We start from the raw sequence: 12,589 nt of genomic DNA, 5'->3' as shown, positions 1-12,589 counted from the left end.
CTTCTAGGTAGCTGGGACCACAAACATTTCTCCATGCCTATTGTGCACCACACACTATACTAGTGACTTTACTTATATTGTCACACTAATCATTTTAACAATTATTGAATTCCTATTATATGTCAGACCTTATGCTAAGCAATGAGGATAAGAGGCAAAGAGGGAGAAAACTCTGACCTTCTAAGAGTTATAGAAATATAACGCGGAGGAAACAGGGCTAAACCAACAACTGCAACATAGTGTGGTAGTGCAACAAAAGAGTTAAGCATGCTTTTTATCAACTTGGACCCGGCAGAATGGCTTCCGCAAAGAAGGGTGGCGAGAAGAAAAAGGGCCGTTCTGCCATCAAAGAGGTAGTGACCTGAGCATACACCATCGACATTCACAACCGCAACTATGGAGTGGGCTTCCAGAAGTGTGCCCCTAGGGCACTCAAAGAGATTCAGAAATTTGCCATGAAGGAGACGGGAACTCCAGATGTGCGCATTGATACCAGGCTCAACAAAGCTGTCTGGGTCAAAGGAACAAGGAATGTCCCATACTGAATCTGTGTGCTGTTGTCCAGAAAACGTAATGAGGGTGAAAATTTACCGAATAATTTCTATACTTTGGTTACCTATGTACCTGTTATCACCTTCAAAAATCTATAGACTGTCAACATGGATGAGAACTAATCGCTGATTGTCAAATACATCAAATAAAGTTATAAAACTGCCTTCAAAAAAGAAAAAAAGGTAAGCACTTGGCAATATTGGAGAACAGAAGAGGGAAGCTTTAATTCAAAATGGGTAGACAGACAATAAGAAAAACCAAGTATTTTCAGGCCAGGCGCGGTGGCTCAAGCCTGTAATCCCAGCACTTTGGGAGGCCGAGACTGGCGGATCACGAGGTCAGGAGATCGAGACCATCCTGGCTAACACAGTGAAACCCCGTCTCTACTAAAAAAATACAAAAAACTAGCCGGGCGCGGTGACGGGCGCCTGTGGTCCCAGCTACTCCGGAGGCTGAGGCAGGAGAATGGCGTAAACCCGGGAGGCGGAGCTTGCAGTGAGCTGAGATCCGGCCACTGTACTCCAGCCCGGGGCGACAGAGCGAGACTCCGTCTCAAAAAAAAAAAAAAAAAAAGAAAAACAAGTATTTGCCACAATCCCACTATACAGAAAAAAATAATATTTTGGTGTATGTCTTTACAGTCATCTTTTTATAATACATGGATATTTAGTTTTTCCAAAATGGTTCTGTTAATCAGGGTTTAAAAAAATTAATATATTATGAATATCTTCTTCTGTCAATAAATACATTTTTATATCATTTTAATTTTTTACATAATTCCTAATAGCTATATAATATTCTACTACATAGATATATCCATAATATAGGTTGTTTTCAATCTGGAAGTTTGGATCGGTTCTACTTTTTAAAATAGTATAAACAACTGCAATGACTATTATATAAAAATCTCTGACCGGGCGCTGTGGCTCACGCCTGTAATCCCAGCACTTTGGGAGGCCAAGATGGACGGATCACGAGGTAAGCAGATCGAGACCATCCTGGCTAACACGGTGAAACCCTGTCTCTACTAAAAATACAAAAAATTAGCCGGGCATGGTGGCAGGCATCTGTAGTCCCAGCTACTTGGGAGTCTGAGACAGAATTGCTTGAACTCGGGAGGCAAAGGTTGCAGAGAGCAGAGATCGCCGCTGCACTCCAGCCTGGTGGCACAGCAAGACTCTGTCTCAAAAAAAAAAAAAAAGAAAAATCAGATTGGACATCATCACCCTCATTTCCCAGATCACATGGATTTTTGTGGAATGCTTTATTTTGGTCACAGCACCAGCAAAAACCCAGTTTTGCAAAGATATAACCTCATTGAAAGGAATGTAAGGTGATCTAATGTTGAAACTGTAATTTTTACAGTACCCAACAAATGTCAAATATTTTCCTCACAAGGATGAAATATCCTCCGGCTTCTCTATGAGTTCTTTGTGGCACCTGGGGGTACATTGGTGCACTCTTTGGGAACCACAGATCTAAGACAATAATCTAGGATTGTGAAGAGATTTTTAGGTGTTTGTTTTACAGGTTTGAACCACCGTGCCTGGCCTACTTTTTCAAATAGCTACCAAGTTAGGGCATAAATACTCATTAAGTTGTTTGGACCTAACTACTTAAAAAACTCTTTCAGGCCAGGCATGGTAGCTCACGGTTGTAATCCCAGCACTTTGGGAGGCCGAGGCGGGCAGATCACCTGAGGTCAGGTGTTTGAGATCAGCCTGGCCAACATGAAACCCCCTCTCTACTAAAAATACAAAAATTAGCTGGGTGTGGTGGTGGGTACCTGTGATCCCAGCTATTGGGAGGCTGAGGCAGGAGAATCGCTTGAACCCGAGAGGTGGAGGTTGCAGTGAGCCGAGATCGCGCAATTGCACTCCAGCCTGGGCGACAGAACTAGCTTCCATCTCAAAAACAAACAAATAAACAAACAGGCAAAAAACCCCAAAACAAAACAAAACATAAACTATTTCATATTTCTTTTGGCCTAAAAGTGTGGTGAAAAACTACTGAGATGCTAAAGGCACCATGAACCAAGAAAGTTTGGGAATCTGTAACTTAGGATCAATTAGAGACTTATGTGGAACTGCTAGTTTTGAGGCTCTGCAAACTTTACAACCTTTCAATATTACCAGTTGTCCTTCAGAAATATTCCATCAATTTATACACCCAGTAGCAGGTTAATTTTCTCTTACTTCATATGGTGACCCTTGAACTAAATGAGTCCAGAGGGGTTGACTTGAATGAGAAACCATGACTGAAAAATTTTACTGAGTTGCCTAATTGATACAAAAAGGAGTAAGAAAGGACCTCTGACCTAAAAGTCAGAGCCTGTTTTACTAGACTCTGGTACAGGGCTTTGCTAGAGCAGGGGCTCAGTAAACACATGTTGATGAAATGAAAAGAACTCCATTCACAAGAGTTTCCAAGGCAAGACTGAAAACAACATAAGGTTACAGTGAAAGCAAACGCACTTCAGATTACCAGATAGAATACAGAATGCTGTTAAATTTAAATTTCAGGCTGGGTACAGTGGTTCACGCCTGTAATCTTAGAACTCTGGGAGGCCGAGGCAGGCAGATAGCTTGAGACCAGGAGTTCAGACCAGCCTGGGCAACATAGCAAAACCCTGTCTGTACTAAAAATTTGTGGTGGTGTGTGCCTGTAGTCCCAGCTACTTGGGAGGCTGAGCTACCTGAGCCCAGGAGGTAGAGGCTGCAGTGAGCCCAGCTCTTGCCACTACACTCCTGCCTGGGTGACAGAGCAAGACCCTGTCTCCAAAAAAAAAAAAAAAAAAAAAAAAGGAAGACATTGTCTTAAATTGATAGTGTAAGAAATTTGTGGCTCATGCCTGATGTCCCAGCACTTTGGGAGGCTGAGGCTGGGGGCGGATAGCTTCAGCTTAGGCAACATGGCTAGACTCCCATCTCTACAAAAAAAAAAAAAAAAAAAAAAAAAAAAAAAATTACAGGCACCCTACAGAGCGGGAGAATATTTTTACAATCTATCCATCCGACAAAGCTCTAATATCCAGAGTCTACAAGGAACTCAAACAAATCTACCAGAAAATAGCCCATTAAAAAGTGGTCAAAGGATATGAACACACTTCTCAAAAGAAGACATTCATGCAGCCGACAAACATATGAAGAAAAGCTCAACATCGGCCGGGCGCGGTGGCTCAAGCCTGTAATCCCAGCACTTTGGGAGGCCGAGACGGGCGGATCACGAGGTCGGGAGATCGAGACCATCCTGGCTAACATGGTGAAACCCCGTCTCTACTAAAAAATACAAAAAACTAGCCGGGCGAGGTGGCGGGCGCCTGTAGTCCCAGCTACTGGGGAGGCTGAGGCAGGAGAATGGCGGGAACCCGGGAGGCGGAGCTTGCAGTGAGCTGAGATCCGGCCACTGCACTCCAGCCTGGGCGGCAGAGCGAGACTCCGTCTCAAAAAAAAAAAAAAAAAAAAAGAAAAGCTCAACATCACTGATTAGAGAAATGCAAATCAAAACCATAATGAGATACCATCTCACATCAGTCAGAACATCATTATTAAAAAGTAAAGAAACAATAGATGCTGGCAAGGTTGCAGAGAAATAGGAGTGCTTTTACACTGTTGGTGGGAATGTAAATTAGTTCAACCATCGTGGAAGACTGTGTGGTGATTCCTCAAAGATCTAGAACCAGAAATACCATTTGACCCAGCAATCTCATTACTGGGTATATATCCAAAGGAATATAAATCATTCTATTACAAAGATATATGCATGTGTATGTTCACTGCAGCTCTATTTACAATAGAAAGGACATGGAATCAACCCAAATGCCCATCAAATGCCCACAGACTAGACAAAGAAAATGTGGTACATATATACCATGAAATACTAGGCAGCCATAAAAAAGAATGATGTCATGTCCTTTGCAGGGACATGGATGAAACTGGAAGCCATTATCCTCAGCAAACTAACACAGGTACACAAAACCAAACACCACATGTTCTCACTTATAAGTGGGAGCTGAACAATGAGAACACATGGACACAGGGAGGGGAACAACACACACTGGATGGAGCCTGTTGCAGATGGGGAGTGGGGAAAGGGAGAGTATTAGGAAAAATAGCTAATGTATACTGGGCTTAAGACCTAGGTGATGGGTTGACAGGTGCAGCAAACCACCATACCACACGTTTACCTACGTAACAAACCTGCAGATGCTGCACATGTACCCCAGAACTAAACATAAAAGAATAAAAATAAAAGAAATGTGAGTTATAGGCCGGGCACTGTGGCTCATGCCTGTAATCTCAGCACTTTGGGAGGCTGAGGCTGGAGTCAGATCCCTCTAGCTTGAGCCACATGGCTAGACTCCTGTCTCTACAAAAAATACAAAAAAAAAAAAAAAAAAAATTAACCAGACGTGGTGGTGTGCACCTGTAGTTCCACCTACTCAGGAGGTTGAAGTGGGAAGATTGCTTGAGCTCAGGAGGCTGAGGCTGCAGTAAGTACTGCACTCCAGCCTAGGTGAGACTATCTCAAAAAAAGAAAAAAGAAATTTGAGTTACATATGATTTTTCCTAAATAAAGCACTTTAATGTATTTTTTTAAAAAATCAAACTACATTTATTTCAGTGGTTTTTTTTTTTTTTTTTTTTTTGAGACGGAGTCTCGCTCTGTCGCCCAGGCTGGAGTGCAGTGGCGCGATCTCGGCTCACTGCAAGCTCCGCCTCCCGGGTTCACGCCATTCTCCTGCCTCAGCCTCCCCAGTAGCTGGGACTACAGGCGCCCACAACCGCGCCCGGCTAATTTTTTGTATTTTTAGTAGAGACGGGGTTTCACCGTGGTCTCGATCTCCTGACCTTGTGATCCGCCCGCCTCGGCCTCCCAAAGTGCTGGGATTACAGGCGTGAGCCACCGCGCCCGGCCTTTCAGTGGTTTTTTAATTTTAATTTTTTTTTTTTTTTTGAGTCGGAGTTTCGCTCTTGCTGCCCAGGCTGGAGTGCAATAGCGCGATCTCGGCTCACCGCAACCTCTGCCTTCCAGGTTCAAGCGATTCTCCTGCCTCAGCCTCCCTTCAGTGATTTTTTTATTTAGGTAAAATATGCATATATAATTTACCACCTTTACCATTGTTTTCTACTTTTTATTTATTTATTTTTTTGAGAGGGAGTCTGGCTGTGTAGCCCAGGCTGGAGTAGCTGGGATTATAGGCATGCGCCATCACACCTGGCTAATTTTTGTATTTTTAGTAGAGACGGAGTTTCACTATGTTGGCCAGGTTGGAGTGCAGTGTTGCAATCTCGACTCACTGCAACCTCCGCCTCCTGGGTTCAAGTGAGTCTCCTGCCTCAGCCTCCCCAGTAGCTGGGACTATAGGCATGCACCACCAGGCCTGGCTAATTTTTGGTATTACTATTAGAGACTATTAGAGATGGGGTTTCGCCATGTTGGCCAGGCTGGTCTTGAACTCCTGACCTCAAATGATTCCCCCGCCTCTGCCTCCCAAAGTGCTGGGTTACAAGTGTGAGCCACTGTGCCCAACCCTGGTAGGTTTTGACTTTCAAAACCTCCTCTCGCCCTTCCCCAGAAAGTAGGCTCTAGTGTCTATTGTTCCCATCTTTATGTCCATGTGTACTCAATGTTTAGCTCCCACTTATAAATGAGAACATGCAGCATTTGGTTTTCTGTTCCTGTGTTAATTCGGACAATGGCCTCCAGTTGCATCCGTGTTGCTGCAAAGGACATAATTTTTTTTTTAGACGGAGTTTCTCTCTTGTTGCTCAGGCTGGAGTGCAACGGTGTGATCTCAGCTCACTGCAACCTCCACCTCTCGGGTTCAAGCAATTCTCTTGCCTCAGCCTCCCAAGTAGCTGTGATTATAGGCATGTGCCACCACGCCCAGCTAATTTTTTATTTTTAGTAGAGACGGGGTTTCTCCATGTTGGTCAGGCTGGTCTCGAACTTCCAACCACAGGTGATTCGCCCACTTCAGCCTCCCAAAGTGCTGGGATTACAGGTGTAAGCCACAGCGCCTGGCTAGGACATAATTTTTTATGGCTGTGTAGTATTCCATCGTGTATATGTACTACATTTTCTTTATTCAGCCCATTGCCAATGGGCATTTAGGTTGATTCCATTTCTTTGCTATGTAAACAGTGCTGCGATGAGCAGATGAGTGCATGTCTTTTTGGTAGAATGACTTATATTCCTTTGGGTATATAGCCAGTAATGAGATTGCTGGGTCAAATGGTAGTTCTAAGTTCTTTGAGAATTCTCCAAACTGCTTTCCATAGTGGCTGAACTAATTTACAGTCCTACCGGCAGTGTATAAACATTCCCTTGTCTCTGGAACGTCCCCAACATCTGTTATTTTTTGACTTAATAATTGCCATTATGACTGTGTGGTGAGAGGGTATATCATTGTGGTTTGGATTTGCATTTCTCTGATGATTAGTGATGTTGAGCATTTTTTTTTCTTTTCTTTTTCTTTCTTTCCCTTTTTTTTTTTTTTTTTTTTTTTTGAGATGGATTATTGCTCTGTCACCAGGCTGGAGTGCAATGGCACAATCTCAGCTCACTGAAACCTCCGCCTCTGGGGTTCAAGTGATTCTCCTGCTTCAGCCTCCTAGCCTCCTGAGTAGCTGACGGCACATGCTACCCACACCGGGCTTTTTTTTTTTTTTTGTATTTTTTAATAGAGAAAGGGTTTCACCGTGTTAGCCAGGATGGTCTGGATCTCCTGACCTTGTGATCCGCCCACCTCAGCCTCCCAAATTGATGGGATTACAGGTGTGAGCCACCATGCCCGGCTGAGCATTTTTTAATACATTAATTGGCTGCTTGTATGTCTCTCTCTCTCTCTCTCTCTTTTTTTTTTTTTGGCATTTGCTCTGTCGCCCACGCTAGAGTGCAGTGGCTCGATCCTGGCTGGCTGCAACCTCTGCCTCATGGGTTCAAGCAATTCTCTTGCCTCAGCCTCTGGAGTAGCTGGGATTACAGGCACCCGCCACCACTCCCAGCTAATTTTTTTGTATTTTTAGTAGAGATGGGGTTTCACCATGTTGATCGGGCTGGTCTTGCCCTCTTGTCCTCAGGTGATCCGCCCCTCTAGGCCTCCCAAAGTGTTGGGATTACAGGCATAAGCCACCGCACCTGGCTTTTGTCTTCGTTTGAGAAGTGTCTGTTCATGTCCTATGCCCATTTTTTAATGTTGTTGTTTTTTTTTTTTTTTTTTGAGACGAGTCTCGCTCTGCCGCCCAGGCTGGAGTGCAGTGGCCGGATCTCAGCTCACTGCAAGCTCCGCCTCCTAGGTTTACGCCATTCTCCTGCCTCAGCCTCCTGAGTAGCTGGGACTACAGGCACCCGCCACCTCGCCCGGCTAGTTTTGTGTATTTTTCAGTAGAGACGGGGTTTCACCGGGTTAGGCAGGATGGTCTCGATCTCCTGACCTCGTGATCCGCCCGTCTCGGCCTCCCAAAGTGCTGGGATTACAGGCTTGAGCCACCGTGCCCGGCCTAATGGGATTGTTTTTTGATGGTCATTTTTCTTAAGTTCCTTATAGATTCTGAATATTAGACCTTTGTTGGATGCATAACTTGCAGATTTTTTGTCCTATTCTGTAGGTTATCTGTTTACCCTGTTGATAGTTTCTTTTGCCGAAGCACTTCATTTTCTATAAACAATTTATTTGTTTCCTTTTTAGGCAAGGCCCAATCCAGCCAATAAATATTAGAAGAGAATATACTTCAAGATTCTTTACCTCTAACTACCATAATTTGTAAAAATCCAGTTATGAGAAAATTAGCAAGGTTAATGCCCTGCAAATAATCACTTGCCTAGGGTGACTGCTAATTTATTCTGCCTTAACGGAAAACAGTGCTGATTATTTTACTCTCTGTGTTGCTCCTCTTGGGGAGAACCTGTGTGTTGTGGGAGAAGCCCTTAGAATCTAGAGTAAAAATAGAACCATATAACAGTTTTATTTGAAGGAGAGCTTAGAAAAGATCTCTTATAAAAAAAAAGAGGAGCTTTTAAAAATGAGAGTGGCTTTTAGAGTATTTGTCATTTTCCACGTATAAGGCTACCAAATACAGTTTGCACAGCTAATCAAAATTAGGAAGTTGGATTCTTACTGCTTAATATTTAAGTGTTGGTAATATGGTAGGTCTGGTAAAAAAAAAAAAACACAAACCTGCCTTCAAACGATAATAGAAATTATAAATCGAAATTGTATGGGTTCCCTTGATACCTTAACTATTTCTACTCACCTCAAGTGGCAGCTTGTAACTAACATGTACCACATTTACATGTGTCATATACGTGCCTGTGTACATATGTAACATGTGCCACAAAAGATTTACACACATCATAATTTTCACTTTGCAAACGTGTAGAGTGTCTACTGTGCATGAAAAATTGTGCTGAGAAGCTTTGGTGTGTACAGAGATAAGAAATGCTTCCTATGGCCTGTTACTATTTGTGCTACTCAAAAAAGGTTTTGTACTTTGAGAAGGGAGGGAAGTCATCCATTAAGTTAGGCTTTTGTTTATTTATATCCCAGTGCCCTTGATCTCCTGCAAAAACAAAAGGCAAAAGCTTGTTTTAAAAAACAAAATATTCGCAAGGATTTGGGTTTGTTCTAGAGCATTTTTCAAGACATCTGTTCACATAGAAGAGCTAGGTCTTTTGAAAAAGCTAAATCTTTCAAAAAAAAAAAAAAAAAAAAAAAGGGAGTTCGTTTTGTTTTTAAAACACGACTCTGTTCCGGTGAGAGCTCGGTGAAGTCCTGATCGGCGCCCATGAAGGCGAGGCCGCTCGAGTCCAGGGACCAGAGGCCGTGGGAACAGCCCGGGTCCGACGGGTACGCGTCGGGGGTGGGTTCGAGCCTCCACGCTTACACACAGTCAGCCAGGGCCTTAGAGACCTCCGACGGCGAACCACCGCAGAGAGGCGCTGACCGCGGCCCCGACCCGGCAAAAGCCGTCTGCACGCCTGCTGGGCGCGCAGCCACGTTCACTGCAGCAATCATTCCGGCTCGGCGAGAGCCAGCCAACCGGCCCAGGCTGCGCCCTTTCCGCGGTCGGGGTGAGCCGTTCCAGGAGAAAGGCCGCGAGGGCGGGGCTTGGGGCCTGGCGAGGCTATTTCCTCACACCGCGGTCAGTCAGGACGAGAGGCCGCATTGAGGCCAGTGCAGAACGCCACATGGCGCTACCAAGTCGGGCCCCGGCGTTGGCGGGCACAGAAGCAGTGTAATGCGGGAAGCCTGCAGCCCACACCGGGGAAGGATGTGCCAGCTAACGAATGTTTCACCACAGCCCACATGCCTGGGAGAGGGAATTTGAGAGCACGTGGGGGAGGGGCGGCGAGAGCTGTCGGCTCGCAGAGAGCATGCTCCGTTCTGAGAGCCGAAGTGGAGAGCCAGGCATGCGCAGTGAGCCCAGGGTGGGTTGGCAGCGGTGAGGGACTGGCGCGAGCGGGCTGATGTGTTTATCCGGTTTTCTGGGTGGGCGGTCAAAGCGCACGCGTAAGGGCGAAAGGCGGCGGAGCTAGGTAGCGGCTTGCGCATGCGTGGAGTGAGCCGGTAGCTCTGGGAGGCTGTGGAGGGGGTTGTTAGAGGAGAAGCAAGGGAAAAGGGAAGCGAAGGGAGGAAAGGGGGGAGGGGTGAGAGTGTGCTCTGCGCATGCGTGCGAGCGCTAGCGACGACGGCGGCGGGGGAGTCTCGGGGATGACAGTGGCTTTGCCCGTTGGGGTAACGGTCGTCGTCGCCGCCAGCAGAGGCCTGAGGCGCCGCACAGCCCGCGGGATCCATTAAGGCCGCAGCAGCCCGGGCCCTACCGAGCTGGGGTGGCGCGTGGAGTCGGGGTGAGGGCGGCGAGGCCTTGCTGTGTGCGCTGGGCGGCGGCGGCGGGGCCTGGCGGTGTGAGCGCTTGCCTCCCGCGGCCGGGAAGGCGCTGAGGGCGGCGGCGGCCGTCGTGCTCGGTCGAGGAGTCGTCTGTGTGTGCGGCGCCGAAAAGATGGCCGGGCAGTGAGGGGGCGGCGCTTGCGTGTGGTGACCCCGGAGTGTGCGACTGAGGAGCGAGGGGCGCCGCCGCGGCCCGGCCGGGCCTGCTCCCCGCCCCCTCCCGCCCGCCGGCGGCGGCCCGCGCACTTCCTCCCCGGCCCTCCCCTCCGGGTTGAGGACTCTCGCCCGCCTCGCCACCTCGGGGAACTGCGGGCTGCAGCCTACGGGGCGGAGAGCCAGGGCGCAGTCTGGGCCCCGCGTCCGATATGGAGAGTGCGGCGACGGCGTCCGCCAGCCGCAACAGCAACCTTCGTCGCCGCCGCGGTGTCTTGCACTAGATCCGGGAAGCCGCCGCCCGACCGTCGTCCTTGCCTTCGCCGCCGCCTCCGCGCCCTGCACTGGGATGGAGTAAGAGGCTCTGCAGCCCGGGAGAAGCGTGTCGCGCCTCAGACGGGGCCGGGGCCTGCTCCCGCGCCCGCCAGCTCGACCTGAGGAGGCGCCTCCGTGTCCGGAGATGGAGCTCGAGTGCAGGCCGCCCGCCGAGCCGCGGGGCTAGACTGAGCGCCGAGTCCCGCCCCGAGCGCCCAAGCCGCCGCGTTCTGCGCTCTGTGGTCGCTCCGGACGAACTCGAACGCTGGTTTCTCTCTCTCTCTCTCATATTTTTGGAAGTCTCAGGGACGGAGGGGCGCCAAGGCCCCATGTGTGGGAGGATTGCTTCAGCTCCACAAACTTGCACGGATTCTGGTTACTTGTTTGGCCAATGGTTCGGCTCTGATTTCTTCCGAATTGTTGCAAATTCGCCATCGTTCCCTGGCTGCTTACAAAGTTGGATCCGGAATTTCTTTTCAACCGGGAGCCATTGGTGTCGAAGTGTCTGCAATGAACCCCGTGAATGCTACTGCTCTCTACATTTCCGCGAGCCGCCTAGTGCTCAACTACGACCCCGGAGACCCCAAGGCGTTTACTGAGATTAACAGGCTCTTGCCTTACTTCCGACAGTCCCTTTCGTGCTGTGTTTGCGGTGAGATGCTTTTTATTGTTCCCTTTCAATGCTTGTTTTTAAAAAGCCTTCTGGGCAGTGGTAACGTGAGCGGGTCGACGGCCTGGTGGTTGGTATTAAGCTTTTGTTATTTGTGCCGCGCTGTGCGGTCATTAGTTTTGAAACTCGCCGAGGGACTTTTGCCCGGCATTTCAGAAAGGCAGAGAACCCTTTCAGACCGCTTTGTGCAGTGGCGTTAACGTTCAAAATGGTTTAATTCGCCTCGGTTCATCTGGTGGTAGTGGTTTAAGTGGGGATAACATGCATGCACAATACTTTGCCGCGGGAGCTGATTTCGTACCTACAGCGGTTAAAAGTGGGTAAACATGACGAAGACATGCACATGTGGCGTGTTTGCATTTCCCCAAGCTGGTGTTACGTGGGAGTGGTGGGCTAAGCTGATGAACCCACAGCTGGAGAACCCGGCGCGGAACTTTCCCCCGGGTTCATCCCCAAATGCTTTGACGGTTTGACGGTTAACAGCAAGCCGGGGAAGGCTGGTGGTACTCGAAGTGCTTTTTAACTGGTGGGATTTTTACTTACCACGTTTTCATTTTGTGGTTTAACATACTTTGGCTTCGTCGAGGGTTATTTTAGATGTGTTTGTTCAAAAAATATTAACTCGTGGTAGGTAGGATACTTTTTAATTATTTTTAAGATAGAAGAGATATGCTAAATTGTCTAAGGAAAATATCTCAAAAGTGATAATTTGAGTGTTAACTGTGCAGGTATAATAATTACTTGCTTTTCGAAAAACCTGGACTGAGACGTTAATACAAAGGAAAGGGCAACTGGCAAAGCAGTAATATGTATGCTCTACTTAATAGTCTATCCGAAGTTTTGAAGTTTTGGTGATCCACTTGTTTAGTTAGAACCTGGGAAATTCAGGCACGTTAAGGCTTCCGCTTTCTTTAAAATTAGATAAAGGAAGAAGAGTAATTTGGGACAGTTGTGGCTGAAGGGAGAAATAATATTCATTTGAGGTTTATCCAGCGTTTTCTATATAG

At 47.3% G+C, this 12,589-nt stretch overlaps 1 protein-coding gene across 2 annotated transcripts in view; it reads left to right on the top strand.

Moving 5' to 3' along the window:
• Nucleotides 1-9,690: 9,690 nt before the first annotated feature.
• Nucleotides 9,691-12,589, top strand: part of MSL2 (MSL complex subunit 2) — a 49,010-nt gene continuing 46,111 nt past the window's right edge. Inside the window, exon 1 of one of the 2 annotated variants that reach the window (XM_065539955.2) lies at nt 9,691-9,984. Coding sequence is in view for 1 of the 2 variants with exons in the window: in XM_005545834.5 (XP_005545891.1) it covers nt 11,423-11,564 (142 nt within the window). In the remaining variant the exon portion in view is untranslated. Of the gene's footprint in view, nt 11,565-12,589 lie in introns of both variants that reach the window. The other variant, XM_005545834.5, reaches the window with a different exon arrangement.

This window comes from Macaca fascicularis, chromosome 2 (assembly GCF_037993035.2).
Source record: "Macaca fascicularis isolate 582-1 chromosome 2, T2T-MFA8v1.1".
Taxonomy (NCBI): domain Eukaryota; kingdom Metazoa; phylum Chordata; class Mammalia; order Primates; family Cercopithecidae; genus Macaca; species Macaca fascicularis.
Note: the sequence above shows the minus strand (reverse complement) of the source record. Positions and strands in the feature narration are given on the sequence as shown.